General features: G+C 41.7%; 1 protein-coding gene across 5 annotated transcripts in view; it reads left to right on the top strand.

Annotated features, from left to right (window-relative positions):
• The first annotated feature begins 1,361 nt into the window (after positions 1-1,361).
• Positions 1,362-17,283, top strand: part of Fas (Fas cell surface death receptor) — a 54,151-nt gene continuing 38,229 nt past the window's right edge. For 2 of the 5 annotated variants that reach the window (XR_003713224.1, XM_028782283.1), the window contains exons 1-2: positions 15,587-15,793; positions 16,022-16,175. Coding sequence is in view for 4 of the 5 variants with exons in the window: in XM_028782283.1 (XP_028638116.1) it covers positions 15,734-15,793; positions 16,022-16,175 (214 nt within the window). In the remaining variant the exon portion in view is untranslated. Of the gene's footprint in view, positions 1,704-15,586; positions 15,794-16,021; positions 16,176-17,283 lie in introns of those variants that run through there. The other 3 variants (XM_028782281.1, XM_028782282.1, XM_028782280.1) reach the window with 3 other exon arrangements.

The raw sequence follows: 17,283 nt of genomic DNA, 5'->3' as shown, positions 1-17,283 counted from the left end.
ATATATATATATATATATATATATATATATATATATATTTGTGTATTAATTAGATGGATCCTCCAGGGAAGAAAAGAAGTAGAAATAGGAGTTGAGCCCTCGGTGGGTTTTACAGACATTCTGACCCACAGAGGTGGAGTCCAGAAACCGCTTCCTGAATAGGAAACTCTTGGTGCTGCCCTTGAACAAACTTACCTTCTTGACAAGCCGTTCTGAACCTATGGGGATTGACCACCATAGAGCTCACATGGCAGATACCCTGCATAGCAGATATTCACATTACAATTCACAATAGCAGCAAAGTTACAGTTGTGATGTAGCAATGAGCTAATGTTATAGTTGAGCGTAGCCCACGGTGTGAACTGTATTAAAGGGTCCAGCATCAGGAAGGGTGAGTACCACTGCTCTAGAACTTTCACAGGACACTAAAATGCTATCTACCTTTCCAAAATAAAAGTGACTTTGAGCTGTGTTCATTAACTAGCAGTGAAGAAGTATAAGAATTTTTTTTTTTAAAGAAAATTGGTCAGGAAATAATCTGTGACAAAAGGAGGAAGTAATAATGCCTAACACAGCGGGGGAGGGTTTTCCCTTTTATTGAAAATAGCTTTTATTTTTCTGATAGATTTATATCCTGACTATGGTCCCCTCCATCTTCTCATCCCAGCTCTTTCCTACCTCGTCTCCTATCCAGACATCCTTTTTCTCTCTCCGTTCGAAAATGAACTGGCTTCTAAGGAATACTACGAAAAGAAAATATAATAAAATAGAATAAGACAGAAACGAACACACTGAAATTGGATGAAACAAACAAGAAGGAAAAGAGCCCAAGAGAAGAGACGGAAACAGATGAACTCATATGCACACTCAGGAATCCCTTAAAAACACTAAACTTGAAGGCATAAATAGATATGCAAAGGACCTGGTGCAGACCCATGCAGGCCCTGTGCATGCTGCCTCAGTCTCTGTGAGGTCAAGTGAGCTTTGATCTTGTTGACTTGGAAGGCCTTGCTTTCTTGATGCTGTCCATCCCCTCTAGGTCTTACACTTTTCCTGCCTCCTCCCCTTCCTGGGGTTTGAGCAGGGAGGGGAGGGATTTGATGGAGACATCCCATTTAGGGCTGAGTGTTCCAGTATCTTTCACTCTCTGAATAATAACTGGCTGTGGGTCTCTGTGTTAGGAGTCATTTTATTATAATGTGTGTGTTATTTTTTGTTTGTTTGTTTTTATAACATAGGTATTTGGTTTTATCCCTAGGTCAAGACAAACAACATAACGCATTCCGTTGGAATTAACCTTGACCAGAGGGTGTGACTGTGGAAGCGCCCAGGATGGGGAATGCCCACTTATGCAATCAAGCCCTGTTTGGGGCCTCCCTCTGTGCAGGCCACAGCAGGGAGGTGATGAATCAGTGGTTTTCCCCAGGAGTCCAGCAGAACTTCTTCGCAACCCCTGGGGCTTTACAAAGGTTGTGTCTGGTCCCTCAAAAAAAAGTGACACACAGGTGTTCAAAGCGATTTCTGGGGAGATCAGAGTTGGGGGTGAAGCGGTTTATGAGTGCCCGGGGCGGGCCCAGGCAAAGTACACACCCAGAGGCCCGTCTAGAGTTGGTGGGTGGGGCCAGCAGATTGCTCACACCGGCCGCGGGCTACTTTCCCTTGCTGCTGCAGACATGCTGTGGACCTCGGCTGTCCTGCCTCTGGTAAGCTTCGGGACGCCTGGGATGTGGGACGCTACACACTGGGGATCACCACATGAGAATCCAGATGTGGCTGGCATTGGGTGACAGTCACCCCACCTATCCAGTTGCTTAGAAATGCAGGGGAGCTGCTTTCTCTCTTGGTTAAGTACTCAAGGCTGATCTCCAGGCTCAGATCCCCCAGCACCAACGTTTTTTTTCTGGGACGAGTGTGGGTGGGGAATGGCCAGTGCTGGCCGGTTCTTGGATCGCTTTGGCATGGCTGGAGAGAGACACTGGCCTAGAGACTTGCCCAGACAAAGATCCACTTTAGGGCAGGAGAGGAGTTGGTTTGGGAGGTCCTGTGGCGTTTGACACTTCTGACAGTTCGCTCAACTAGGGAAGTGAGTGACCCTGGGCTGTGTTTACAACCCAAGGATCAGATCGTATGATTTCTCAAAGTAACTTTGCCTCTGAAGATTTGTTTACGCTCCTGTAACAACACGGAAACAAGAATAATTTCCTTCCCTTCCGGGAATTCAGCTGTGAAATTGTGGATGGCTGGACTGGTCGATATTTTTATATTGTTTTGTCCTGTTTCTTCTGTCACCCTCTTTCTTGGCACAATCACAGCAGGTTTGTCCCAGTAATCCTATGGCTCTGAGTCCAGCTGCCCCGTGTCTGCTGGCACAGAAGTAAGAACTCTCCAGCCTTAGCCTCGGCAGAAATGCCAGCTAATAATGGACAGTCAAAGAGATTCGACTTTCGGAGGTTCAATCCAGTTCTGAGTTTAGACAGATTGCACACACCCACGCACACAAGACTGTTCCATGAAATGGTTAAGGGCAAGGTTTTTATTGTGGATATGAAAGAGAAAACCGCCAGAGGCATCTGGGAAAGCCCAGAACATAAAAAGAAGTAAACGGACCATGGCCAGGGCTATCTCACAGAGAGAGCGAAGGAGCAGAGGGTAGAGACTAGAGGAGCAGAGAGAGAACACAGTGAGAAGAGCAGGATTTTAGGTTGAGTGAGTTGCTAGGTGATGGGAAGCCCATGAGCTGGAGGCAGTTTGGGTAGGGGAGCCGGTAAGCAGGGCTAAGATGCTAGCTTGCACTTAGAAATGTGCAACAGGCATTTGTGGTCCAGGCATGTGCTTTGATGTGTTGATTAGCAGGCACTACAGGGAGTCTCCCATGTCCCATCTGCCAGAGGTAAGGCAAATGACTTTCCAGTGGATCGGAGGAAGCCTAGTCAAACCCTTAGTACAAACAAACCAAATAATTCGACAACATGGTGCAGATACTGTTTCCTTGGCAGGGCATGCACCAGCCTGTAGTCCTGAAGGCTTTTTTCTAGCCAGTCTGTTCCACAACCTCATTTACTGATCTCCAACCCTCCCCTAGATCCATATTGTTCTTCCCCTAGAAGGGACAGTCTGCAGGTGAGGAGTATTCTTAACTCGGAAAAGCCCATGGTTAGAGATAGAAACAAGGTTCAAGAGACATCTCTCTCTCTCTCTCTCTCTCTCTCTCTCTCTCTCTCTCTCTGTGTGTGTGTGTGTGTGTGAGAGAGAGGGGGGGGCAAGGAGATATCCTTTAGAAGCACAGTGAAAGAGGCTTAGGGAAACACCCACCACCAATGTCTTAATGGCCCAGGGATGCATATAGAAATGCCTAATGTACCTGTAGGTCTCAAATAGCAAGCTCCAGTGAGCCACCAGGAGGGAGAGATACAAGCAAGCATCTCTGAGGGGGAGGTGAAGCCACCGAGACAAGCAGTTAGCCAGCTTGTCTCTCTTGTTAAAGACACAGTAAGCTCCAGGAGGGAGCCGAGAGACAGAGATAAGGAGGTAGCTGGAAGCAGAGGAGATGGACAAGAGAGACAGAGCAAGCTCCAAGAAGGAGCTCAAAAACGTGGGGAGGGAGAACAAGCTGAGAGAGAGGGAGCCAGTAAGTCTCTTGGCGACAAGTACTTATATTCTGGATATCCACAAGTGGTCAGGGTGTTCCCTGAAAGACTTGTCAGAGACAAATGTTCAAAATTACAAGGGATAGACATCCCTTTCCATGTGATGGGTTTCCAGTAGGGAGAGAGAAGCTTCTTGATACACCAGCATGACTTCTGTAGCAATTGTAGGCTTCAGGAGCCAACAGACAGAGCAGGCGGCTTCAAGAAGGAAGCAGGTGGAGGGAAGAAGCCGCTGAAGAAGGCGGGCTCTAAAATTTGATTATGTTAGGTATCAGAAACCAGAAAAAACAAGTATTCCATACCTTAGGAGAGTCAAGTCAGTAGCTTGGTTTGCTTAGGAGAGTCTGAGCCCCTTGTTGGGCACCAGATATATAAACTGATGGCACGACATGACTGCTCTACAGTATGGGGAAGGTTTTTACTGTGACCATGAAAGAGAGAGAACAGCCAGAGACATCTGGAGGAGTCAAGACCAGAGAGAAGGAAGTGGACCTAACATGGCCAGTAGTCTGGACCTGGTTATAGATATTTGCTAAAAAGGACAGTAGCAGGGGATGGGGACAGAGAGAACAGCGAGAGAAGCAGAGGTGGGGTGGGGGAGGGGCAGAGTGAGAAGCTGGGTTATGAGCAGAATGAGCAGCTGGTAGAGAGTATATCCCATGAGCTGGGGGTAGTTTAGGGTAGGGGAGGCAGTGAGAAGGGCTAGGATGCTTGCTAGCATGGACTTTGAGATGTCTAACAGCTACCTGTGATGCCAGCATATGTTTTGGCATACTGGCCCTTCTTCAAGAGATAAGGGAAACGGACTCCTTTTTGCTGGCTTTTATCTAACTGCCAGAAATCCTATAGGCCGGGTTGAGCTCATTTCTGGACAGCTGGACAGCTGATTGACCTTTTGGAGTTTTGGGGAATTAGAGTTTCTTTTGGACACAGCAGTTTGATAGTTGCATCTGATATTCAGAATATACCGTGTGTGGTATGGTAAAGGCTCTTATACATAGCAGCTTATGAAGGAGTGATAAACAATCCCTTCAGTTCTTTAAAAAGCAATGTTTGGCCTTCAGAAATGTCTTTAGAGGGTTTTAAGATTCTCCTCAGTGTAAAGTGCCTTGTCCCCACTCCGTCACTGCAGCATGGGCGGCTTGGAAACACTCTCAGCTCTTAGAGTAGCATCAGTGAAGTAACAGAATGCGAAAGGCCTGGAGCTACGCCCAGCTTAGGTGTAGCTGTGTCTTTACCACAGGATGTGTGCCTCGGGCACCCAGGAAACAGCCCTCCTAAAAGGAGACACACACATACATGCATGCACATGTGAGTTTTTACACACATATCAGTACATAAATACAAAATTAAGTATACTTTGTTATATTTATGATTTATGGCCTAGGAAATTAAAGTTTACTAAATAATGTTATAAAGCCAGAGGAGTAAAATTGAAATAATAATCCCGACACCTACATAATCCTTGGTGCTTGTTACAGTACCTTCCATCCTTCCCATGAGACGCTGAAGTGCTCTTACTCAGATCCTGGCCTTGCCCAACATCATGTCTCCATTTTTCTAGCATTGTGTTACCTCCTGTGTCTCCTAAAATATGACTCCCCATGTAGTACAGCTTCCTCAGTTGTAGCAAAAGTAAAATAGAGGTTGTGTGTGAAGTGGAACACAAACGCAAGCTTTGTAATATACTGGTGATTTCTAGAGAAGAGATTTGGGGTCCAGCTTTCTTGTACTCCCTTCCCTATGTCCTCCTGTCTCCAGCACCATTTATAGGAACAGCAGCTGGTCTCTTTGCCTCTCTTCCTTCTCTTTGCTTCTTAGAGATTTTTTTCCCCTTTCCTAGTTTCTGGGAATTTTTTTTGTCTACTGAATAAGTTTGAAGTTCCAAAACCTTCACAAATGTTTAGAGGTGATAATTTATTTAACCCCATGTATATGTGTTATGTGAGTTCTGTGTGTGGTTGGTAGTATGTAGTTGTGTGTGTCTATGTATGTAGTGTGTATATGTGTGTGCATAGTGTGTGTGTGTGTGTGGTGTGAATGTGTGTGTATGTACTGTGTCCGTGTGTGTAATGTATATGTGTGTGTCTGTGTGTGCAGTGTGTATATGTGGCTGTAGCATGTCTCTGTGTGTATGTGTGTATGTGTGTGTGTGGTATGTCTGTGTGTATATGCCTCTCTGTCTTTCTCTCTCTCTGTCTCTCTCTGTCTCTGTCTCTCTCTCTTTCTCTCTGTGTGTGTGTGTGTGCGTGCATGTGCGCGTTTGTATGTTTGTATGTGCGTGTGCATGTGTGTGTGTGTATGTGTTATGAAGTGGTGCAAGGTCATTAGAAGGTTTATCCTGCATATTTAGCTATGGCACTGATCACACACTAGGCAGCCGCTTTCTTCATACTTTTTAGATCAGATGTTACAATGATAGCGGAAGAAGGTGAGAGTTGATTTAGAAAGCAGACAGTAATCCTACACAAGAATCCTACAACTGGGGGTATTTTGGTTTTAAAGGGTAGACAAGGACAGCTGTTGAGTTTACGCTTTAATCATTTTCTTTAAAACAACTCTAGAAACATGAAATGTTTCTGGATTTTTGAAAGGGCTTGAAAGTTTCATGAATGCAACAAGAAGATTAAATATAAATTAAAACATTAATAACAAGGGTGGAAAATTCAAGTTTTTTGGGTATTGACCCACCAAAATTTTTTTTTCTAACTAAGCCATCTTCTCAGCCCCAAACACAAGTTTTTAAATCCAAGCAAGACTGAGAAGCAAGAATTAAGTTGATGTTTGGAGGCCATCAGCATCCCTCGTCAACTACAGTTAACAAACAGAAAGTCTTCTACCGCGACTGTCTACAATAGAATTATTGCCTTTAGAGCAGATGGAGACTTTAATGCAAGATTTTTTTTTTTATTCTGACACTGAGATCACAGGAAGGTCAAAGGTGACAAAGAGCTGACAATCAGGGCCTGATACTATTTCTTAGTAAGCTCTTTGAGAGCAAACTGGGAGCTGCCAGCGTATCAGAGACTGAGGGCTCCAGAGTGCTCAGTGGAGAGGCCGATCACGGCAATCTGCTTGCCAGTTGGACAGAATCACTGCTTTTCAGAGATAATTAGAAACTTGAAGAAGGAAATACCCCTGCAAAAGCCCCTTCTAACTTATGTGCTTTGGGTGAATTCTCTTGGTTCCAAAAGTCCCTTCCAAAGCACATGTTTTATAATGGGTACCAGAGACCACTTACTAAAGAGAAACAAGGAGAATGAGATTTAAAGATGCAATGAAATAATGCAATAAAAAGTAACTTGGAACCAAGTTTAGGATAGTGGATTTGTCTCTTCTTCCTTTTGAGTAGATAAATATTTTAAAATTGCCAGAACAGAGTGAAATTAAACATAAATTCTGGAAAATAAAGTCATCAAAAAAAAAAAATCAGCCTTATGGGAACATTTAAAAATTCTCCTGACAGCTTCTAAGCCTTATCCACACAGGTAGATAACTATATGTTTAATCAGTGCAATGTATGGTCTGTTCTCTGACACTCAATATATGTGGCAACCTGCTTATGTTTCTTATGGTAATTATCACCTCCTAATTTTTATTTGATAATTTATGGGGAGGATATTTATTAAATGACCTTGAATTACCATACTTTTGTTTATTAATTTTATATTTTATGAAGAAATGTATTGGGTGTAAGGAATGCCTCAGAGGTAGTGTTTGCCTAGCATGTGCTAGGCCTTAGTTTGATCCCAGCACAAGCTAACAAACACAAATGAATAAATTCTACAAAACAAACTAACGAACAAACAAATCAATCAGTTCTACAAAGAAGAAAGCAGAGAGTAGAAGGGCTTGCTGGCAATCCTTCCAACCAGAGCTGTGCCCCTGGGCCCCACATGGTGTGAAAGACAGGTGTCTTACAGCTTGCTTTCTGACCTCCACTTGTGCAGGCACACTCACAGGCACACATGCATGCATGCACACAGCACATATGCACATTCATGTAAGTACCACCGGCTGTAGTCTTGTTTTATTTTTTTTCTGTGGGAGGCACATAGGTGTGGTTGTATAACTCACAATAGCAGAAAGAAAACCCACCTTGTTACCTACCAGTATCCTCCCCAGCCCCCGAAAATCATTGCTGTCAAATAGGAGAGAGGCCTAAGAGCTAGCTCCATCAGGAAAACTGCCACCATGCAAGTGTGAAGTGAATAATTGTAATATCAAGCAACCTTTCCTTTTTAGGGAGGGAATGACTAGCTATCTTCTCTAACCACTACTCCTTCGTGTGTACAGCCCTGTCACCCCATAGCCCTAAGAATTTAGAAGCAGCAGTCACAATTTGTTCAAACAATTGTCCAAGCCCCACTCTGCAGATGCTTGGAAGGGGGGGTCTCTGTGACCATCAGGGCTATCGTAGTAATGATCCCCAGGAGACAAGAAGGCAGTTTAGTTCAACGCAGCTAAGAAGCCGGTGTTGGTTCATTCTTCGGGAGTCTGACCCTGAGAAGTTTATTTTAGGCACATTTAAGTATGGCAAAATTGGATAAAAACTTTCCTGGTAATAATTAACTCCATCCTGTGTATACGGCAAAGCTTAAGACATGACTACACAGAAATTTCTTTGTAAAGTATATGTGACTTCTTCCATAAAGATGGGTTCCATAGATTAACTATATGTGACACCTATCATAAAGACAGGGTCTGTAGATTGATGAGCTTACAATAATGATCTGGGGGAGAATCCACTGTGATCTCAGACACACAGCATTGAAGTGTGTAAGGCAATGCAGGTGTGTGTGTGTGTGTGTGTGCATGTCTGTGTGTCTGTGTGTGTGTGTCTGTGTAAAATTTTTGTCAAAGAAATAGACTGTACATTGTTTAAAACTAGTTTGTTTAACAAGTAGTGTGATATGTAAAATACATAGATAAGAATTTATTTATACATTTATTTTTATTGTTAGTTGGAACCATTTTAATGTTAGATGTTTTTGATGTCTGCTGGAAAACAGATCAGGGCTAGTGTAGCACACAGAGCTGCTCCCGTATGGCTTAGTCAAAGCTGAGCATTGAGTCCAGCTCAACAAAGTCCACTTCCATTCAGATATCCTGACTCTCTGGATCACTGCTAGAGTCCAAGAATTTTTACTAAAATATACCACGTACGATTCTGGTATTTGTTAGAGTTTTTGTGTATTAGTCAATAATTTTGATGTCTATTGGGGTTTCTGAGAGCAATTTTAATAACTTTGCTTTTCAAGTGTTTGTAATACTGTTTTACATTTGCAGAATACTTTGAAAATTTTACCTTATTATGCAAGTATTCTTGTAGCCATAATTTGTGACTGTAATAAGATAAAAGAATGCTTATTTTAATTTATTTAAAATGCATGTGGATGGAATGATCTGGAAAACAGACAACTCAACTTCAAAGGGACGCTATTTACCCTAGAGCCCGTGTCTTCACCCATCTATTTGAACTTTGGAGTTAAAAATGTCCACTTTCAAATTGTAGATTTAAAAGAAAAGTTTCTCAAATGTGTGCTTAAAAAAATGAATCTTTTCTAACACTTTTCTGGGAGTAGTCTCTTGGTAACTAGGGACATCGATCTCATCATTAGATTTTTCTTTTTCCTCCAATTTATATAAAAAAAAAACACAAACAAGCAAACAAAAACCTGATTCACAGAAGACAGTCAATTCATACTTCTCTCCAGGTATAAAAGCAAACATATTTATTTATTCCCAATTCTACATAAGCACTGAGTGTCAACTAAGTCACTTTTTCTTGCTGTCTCTTTGGTAACTGGAGGGACCTGTCAGGACATGGGTAAGAAGGCATGGTATACTTTTATAGTAAGTATTCTGTAGGAACGATGCCCAGGGACACATCAGAAAGATGGTTCACCATGAATGGAAGTCACAAGTTTGTGACAAATAATGTGATAGAGTTTTCTATTTAGCCAACAGTTCTTCCCATATAACTTTAAATGGCCCTTGTCCTTTTTGTCCAGTCTGTTTAAATATGACAGACTTTCCCTCATGATGAAGCAAAGCTAGTAGGTCCAAAGGTGGCAGAACAGGACTCGGAGCACCCAAGGAATTAGACAGCCCTGACCACACAAAGTCAAGCAGAGAGGAACAACTAAAAAAAAAAGGTTGTATTTATGATTCTTGATTCAGTAAGATCATAGGACTGCCATAGAAACCAGTTGACCAAAAAAATCCCTAAATGTTCATGAAGGATCAAGTGTTACTCACTCAAACACAAACTTTTTTCATCTTTGAGATATTAAGTGGTTTCTGTTTCAGATTTACTACTGTTATCTCGAAGTTCCTAATCTTATCAGTGAACACAAACCAGAAACCTTTGCAGAACTTCAGCCTTCATACAGTCTCCCTGCCTCCAAAGCTGCCTCTTTTCATTTGTTGTACAATGAATTCATACTCTGAGCAACCAGCATCATTCACATTTTGATGTATTTTTAAAAAGAATTTCTTGTCTTTGTTTTGTTTTGTATTCCCCCCCCCCCCCCGCCTTGGGACAGTATCTCTGCACATAGGAACCAGTCTAGCATCAAACTGGCAATCCTTCTGCTTCAAACTCCCCAGGATCTGGGATTAGAGATGTACACTGCTATGGCTGCACCAGACATATTCTTTTTCTTGTTCTTCTTTGTCTTTTTGTTCTTCTTCTTGTTCTTCTTCTTCTTGTTCTTCTTCTTCTTGTTCTTCTTCCCCTTCTTCTCTTTCTTTTTCTTCTTCCTCCTTTCTAAATTCCTCAACTTCTAGACCAATAACATGGCCATGTTTTTCTGTAGTAACTGTGCACTATGGTCTTAATGAAGAAGACGCTCTTGTGGCTTTGACTAGGTGTAAGATTCACTTTGCATTGCACTGATTATGATGGAGCCGAGGCTTCACTGAGTCACTACAGAGACACGGTGTCAATGCAGACGGCCTGCAGTCTGTGCTGGTGTCAGAACAGGGCGGAAGAGTGTGAATGAGCCAGGCATATAGCAACTCACTCTTGACATTTACAGGGCTGACATTTCCACTACCCAACACCTTTTCTTCCCCTTCCATTTTTAAAGAAGTCTTTTCCTGTTTGTTTTGAACCTGAGAAAAGAAAAAAAGCAATTTATTTATCTTTCTTTTTCCTTTCTTTTTCTTTCTTTTCTTTCTTTCCTTTCTTCCATCCTTTTTCTCTCTATCTCCCTCTCCCTCTCCTCCCTCTTCCCCCTCTCCCCCCTCTCTCAAGAAATAGAAAACAAATATTAAAAAAACTCACACAGAAACACAAAAATGAAAATCAAAACAAATAAGCAAAAAAACCAAACAAGGCAAAAAAATGCCCAAATGAAATATAAGGCCATAAAAAACAAATATAAACAAACAAAAACATGGAGTTCATTTTGTGCTGGCCAGCTACAGTTGAGCATTGGACCTGCCATGAAATGTGGTTGATATTCCCAGTAACGCCCTATTTTAGAAAACTGATTTTTCTTTTTGCCAGTGGGTATCAATTGCACATAACTTTTTAGTTAGGATTGGGACCCCTTGTCACTTTGTCTTCTCAGTGTGGGACCCATCTGGCTTGGGCCTGCACAGTCTTGTCCATGCCACCACAGTCTGTGAGTTCATATGCTCATCAGTCCTGTTCTGTCGGGAAGACAGTGCTTCCTTGGAGTCACTCACCACCTCTGGCTCTTAGAATCTTTCCGCATAGATTTCTGAACCTTGGAGGACAGGACTTGACGAAGACATTCCACTAAGAGCCAAGTGCTCCAGTCTCTCATTCCAGAAACTGTCCAGTTATGTATCTCTGTTAATATCCATCTATTGCAAGACGAGGCTTCTTGGGTAAGGTTGAGAGATGTTCTGAGCCATGGGTGTAGAAATATGTCATTAAGCCATTTGATTGCTTTTTTTCTTTAGCAGAATAATACTAGTAGGTTTTTCCCTAGCTGAGACCACTTTTTCTTAATGAAAATTCCCTCAGTCAGATTTCCTATGTCTCCTAGCATCCTTGACTTATTTGCAAAGTATGATTTCTCCCTGACAAACCCATTATATTACCTCTTTTTTTTTGTTTGGAAAGGGTTTTGTTGAGTAGCTTGGCTCTCCCAGAACTAGCTGTGTAGACCAGGTTGGCCTCCAACTCAGAGGTCCTATTGTCTCTGCCTCCCAAGTGCTGGGATTAAAGGCCTGTGCCACCATTGCCTGGCTACATTTCTTTCTTTATTAAGCATTTCCTCCCTGGAGAGGGTTAATATTTTATGTCACCCTGCACATAGAGTTTTGGTCAGTCCGCAAGTATCATGAGATGAATATTTAAATTGATAATACTGTGAGTGAATCCGATAATCCTCTCTATTATGTGCAGATGCACCCCGTTCAGTTCAGTAGGCTGAGTGCTCTCATAAACAAACACCAGCCTGCTCGTTTCCTCAGTAGGAAAGATTTCTACCCTTAGACTGTCTTAGGACTTGAGCTGCAGATTTTCTGATTGTCGGTCTAGACCATCTGATCTGAAGGCTGACACAACCAATTCTTTAAAATAGGACCTTCCATCTGCATACATGTGTTAATACACACACACACACACACACACACACACACACCTGGTGATGAATTTCTATACCCCTGGTGACAAATACACTCACTTATATATAAACAATGCTACAAGGGAAAATGTATCTTTGCACTGTTTTTTTTCAGGCATTGACCAGACATGCCTGACACACAGTAGGTCCTCGACAGTATATTTGCTTTTGCTTATTTGATGCTTCTTTCAGTAGACTGTACAATCAAGGCATCTCTGACTTTAAAAATGGTTTATCTAAGAAAGGTGGATTTAAATAACTTTTGCATTCCCTTCTTTCCCCTCCTGCCCCCGTCATAGTTCATCTACTTTCCTGCCATTAGTTCACTTTCTGCTTATTCTGCTTCTCAAACAAAACAAAACAATACTCACTCAGGACATTTAGCTTTGTGCGGGTTCCCTGCCCTATCATACTTGAAATACCACTGTTTCTGCCTAAATGGTTTCAGGGAAATCATTAAATTCTCCAAAGATGACTGAATACAAACAACAACAACAACAAAAAAAGAATCTTTAAATGCAAACTGTGTGGAGTGTGGCTTGCCTTGCTTCTGCAAACAGTTGTAAGAGATCCTTCAGACCGTCTTTCTTTTTGGCACCTGACACAATTCATTGATGTTGTGCTAAGTAAAAGATATTTTCAGAAGAAATCAATTCTAAAGTATGTGTGAGATCACATCTGAAAGGGAATCTGTGCCGGGATAGAACCCGCTGGCTGGGTTGTGTCTCTTCATTCCTCTCCACCACTGAGTTCACATTTCTCGATTCTGGATGTATTTTAGATAATGTTTCCCTGTCCCCAATGCTGGGGAAGTAGGTCCTCAGGCATTCTTGGCATGTGTGACACCTCTGAGCTTCTTTATAAACAACAACAAAAGCAATCTTTTTATTTTGAGATGGTCTCTTTTTGTCACCAAGCTGGCATGGAACTCACTTAGAAGCCCAGCTACCTTGAACTTGTACCCTCAGCCTGAATAACTAGGGCCATAACCCTGTCCTACCATACTTCCCTGGATGAGGTTTGACTGCCAGTTTAAGACTTCAAAACTAAAATAGAATGAAGTAGGGTTGAGGGGTACATTTCTTTTAGACAGCTCCAAAAGGCAGAATATATGCATACTTTTCTGAGAAAGCTACTAGTGGCAACAATCCATAAATGCAAGGTGTCTGTTAACTCCAACGTTTATGAGCATATGAATCTCTCAGTTGTTGGTTAAGATTTTCACACCAAGGACATATGTCCACAGGACACATACAGTTGGGCATGAAGCTTAGGTTTGTCACTTTGCCCTAGTCCCAACTCTATAAACTCTTTGAGTTTCAATCTGTGCCATTTTCTTGTTTCTACCGAAGAACCAGAACTGACAGGCAAGAAAAGCAATCTTTACTGACTTACTCCTTACCTCAGCCAACTTGGCTGATGCCAGGGATCATTCCTTGTCTTCCACATGGTGGATAAGACTCAGTTTTGATCATTGTTACCAAAGAATATTGATGGAATGCCTCTAGCCTTTGAGGTATTTTTCTGATTTGAGAATTCTTTTTCTTTTTCTCAAATCTCCCCAACTCACCCATGTGTGTATTTGTGTGTGCATGTGTACGCATGCCTATATATGTAAATGTATATGGGTGTGTGTGTGTGTGTGCGCGCGCGCTCTCGAAGGTCAACATTACATATTTCCCTCAATCATTCTTCACCTTATGTTCTTGAAAGAAGCTTTTTCACCGAAGCTGGAGGTTGCTGAGTCAGTCAGGTCTTCATGCTCGCCTCACAAACACGTTGCCAACTGGGCCATCTCCCCCCCAGCTCTAGTTAGAGAATTTCCATGTGTTGCCAAATTCTGGAATGTCAAATGGTGTAGTCCATCCCTCACTGGCCAAGAGGATTTTGACACAGCCATAGATTATGGAGTCATAAGAATTTAAATGGATTTCATGCAAAACCTTTCTTATTTGAACAATTCATGTTGGGTATATTTCCCAATGAATTACGATTCCCTAGTGCCTCCAGTTCTGTCACCTTAGCTGATGGCTATCCAATCTGAAAGACGACCTAACATCAATTGGACTCGTACCCTATCTATTGCTGCTGAGAAAGCAAGAGACAGAAAATACCATTCTGAAAAGGGAAATTGATGCCAATAAATATAGTTTATTAAGCTTCCCTGTCAGAGTTATCTTAAAGGAAAGAGTACAGACTTGAGTGTGTTTTAAAAGCAATAGGCTGTGGGTACACTTTGCTAGCTGATCACTCTCTAGACCTCCATGAGGTCCTGAGTTCAATTCCCAGCACCACAAAAGGAAAAATAAAAGGCCATGCAAATATAAAGTGTGAAACTGCATATTATTTTGTTAGAAAGCACCAATTTATACGCAAGTCTGCCTTTGGGAACTTACCTACTTCCCATCAATAATTGATTGTATTCATAGTTATCAGACCTTGGCTTAGCAAATGTCTGTTGGGTTGAGTTGACAATACTTTGGGCATGATGCCAGCAGTCTTAGGCTCAATTCTTCTCATCTTTGTATCACTTCTTATTGTCCTTTACATATAATTGTTCAAATGCAGAAAGTCAGTCTTATTCTGTGTTGTGCTCATTCGTCTATGAGTACAGGAAAATAACGATATACTGGGAGCTGGAAAACTTGAGAGATATTCTAGCTGTCCTTTTTCTAGTGAGAAAGTGCAGACAAGTCAAGTGTTCCCTGAAACTTCAGTGTCACGGTTCCTATTTGAAATCTAGGTGTCAGAGATGCATCCTAAATTACATCTATCCCAGAAGAAAATGTGGCTACCACAGAAGGCTAAAATATACTTAGAGAAATCCCAAGAAAGGGATCATGCAGCTATTACCTCTATGTGCTTTAATATCTCTTTTTGCTTCCTTTTCCAAGAAACTCAAACTCTATAGCTAGCAAAGATAAATTGGAAATAATTTCACTTGGGGCTGTGGGTTTATATCTTCAGGAGAAAAGAATTAGACATAGATTTAAAGATTTGTTCTCCGTAAAGAAAAGAAAAAATATGTATTTCAATGAGGGTGAAGAGATTGCTAAGGATCTAGTGGGAAGTTTACTGCATCCTTGGAAACAGTGGGGCATTGATTCTGCGACTGGGTAGCAAGAAGGAAGCACAGACATACTCTGCATAAGAATCAAGTCTGATTGAAGTGACTACTTTTATCTCCACGATTAACATGTAAAGACAGAAAATAGTAGTCCCATTAACAGGTGAAGAAATTAAGGCACAGAAAAGTCAGTCACTCTTGGTGGTAGAAATTAGGTTTCAAACTCCGTTAATTTGATTAGTTTCCCCTCTGTTTTGTTGCCTGGACTTTATGTCAATAGTAACAGTAGCAATACTACCATTTACAGGAAACATTTTTACTAGCTACCATGCCTTGTGCTGAGAGCTTTAAATGCGTGGTTCTATTTAATTATACTACAGGCCTGTGAGACAGGGGGTATTTCCACTGTTCAGATGAAGAACCAGAGACTGGAAGACAGTATGGGATTCTCCACACTTCCCTCCACCACCCAGGTATGGAGCAGTTAAGTGGAGGCAAGGTTGCCCTGTGTTTCTAGTGCGAGCTAGAAAAACCTGTGGTTGGACCTGTCAAGCCACAGGGTGCCCCTCTCCCGGCAACCACCAGCATGCCTTAGTTTAGTCTATAAACAGATCTAGTCACTTCCAGGTGTGTGACACATATTTCCCACATTGCTTGGTTCAGAAATCACTAACGTCCGGCCTTATGCTTCTCTTTCACAGGTGCTTGCTCGATCATGGTTAAGTGTACATACTCAAGGTACGGATAGCATCTTTGAGGGTTTGGAGTTGAGGAGGAGCGTTCGTGAAACTGACACCAACTGCTCAGAAGGATTGTATCAAGTGGGCCCATTTTGCTGTCAACCATGCCAACCTGGTAGGTCACATGGAGCATCCAGAGATGAGTGTGAGAACCAGGGTGAGGGTTTGACACGCCCTATATATATGAATGTATTGGACCGTTATACAGGTATTGGCTGTGCTATAGTGTAGAGCATTGGAAAGAAGGGGGAAGGGGCTATAAAATTGTTTTCCAAGCACATTTTTTCATCTTTATCATATTTGTCTGGGCTGCTTTTGAAGGAACATCATTTACAGATGATGTACATATCTGAAATGAGATTCATGTTTAGTTCTATTTCTTACCACCTAAGGAAAATTCATTTGCAAAGATTAAAAAGTCTAAGGCATCTCAAAGCTGACCATGGTGTGCCTGACTGATTTGGGGGCTCCCTCAACAAGGGACTTCCACCCTCAGGGGTAGGTGTCAGCTCTTTTCTTCAGTCTGCCTATAAAGCTCTTTGACCTGGCACTGAAGCCTGCAAAAATATATTTGCATTTTACAGCTCAATAACTAGCTGAACCAGAAAAGCAATGAACAGCAGCCAACAGTTTTTCAAACATCAGTATTATGAAATGCAAAGCAATTTCAGTTTGGAACTCTTTCAAGCACCAGGAAATGAGAAGCTAAGGAAAACGTAATGCTGTAAACTTAGTTTCCCCTTTTGAGTTGACCACACTTACATACAAATATCTGCCTTGGATGCATTGGGAGGGTAAGAAGTTGGTGCAGCGGCATATGAATTTATTTGATAGGTCTCAGGCAATAGACTTTCAAAAAGCTATGGTAAGTTTTATCATTAGCATCTCAGGCTTATGGTACTCAAAGTGCAAAGCAGGCTCAGGTCATGCACATGAAAGATGATTTTACTAAGCCTAGCAGGAAATTTTTTCCTATAATGCAACCCATTTATACCTTAAGTTTCTACACACTTACTCTTCTCCAAACAAGAATTAGGAATCATCTATTGGCTTTTTTTTTAAGTTGTCACAGACAACCAATTTAGCCTATGAGTTAAAATCTGTGCTTATACTTTGAAGGTTTGATACAAACTATACTTTACAAGCTTAAAATTTAAAGTACAAACTAAAAAGAATCTGAGATGTGTTTTGCATATTAGGGTTTCTAGGTCTGGTAGTGGTGG

This window comes from Grammomys surdaster, unplaced genomic scaffold (assembly GCF_004785775.1).
Source record: "Grammomys surdaster isolate TR1022 unplaced genomic scaffold, NIH_TR_1.0 725, whole genome shotgun sequence".
NCBI lineage: Eukaryota > Metazoa > Chordata > Mammalia > Rodentia > Muridae > Grammomys > Grammomys surdaster.
This window is presented reverse-complemented; position numbering and strand designations above follow the sequence as displayed.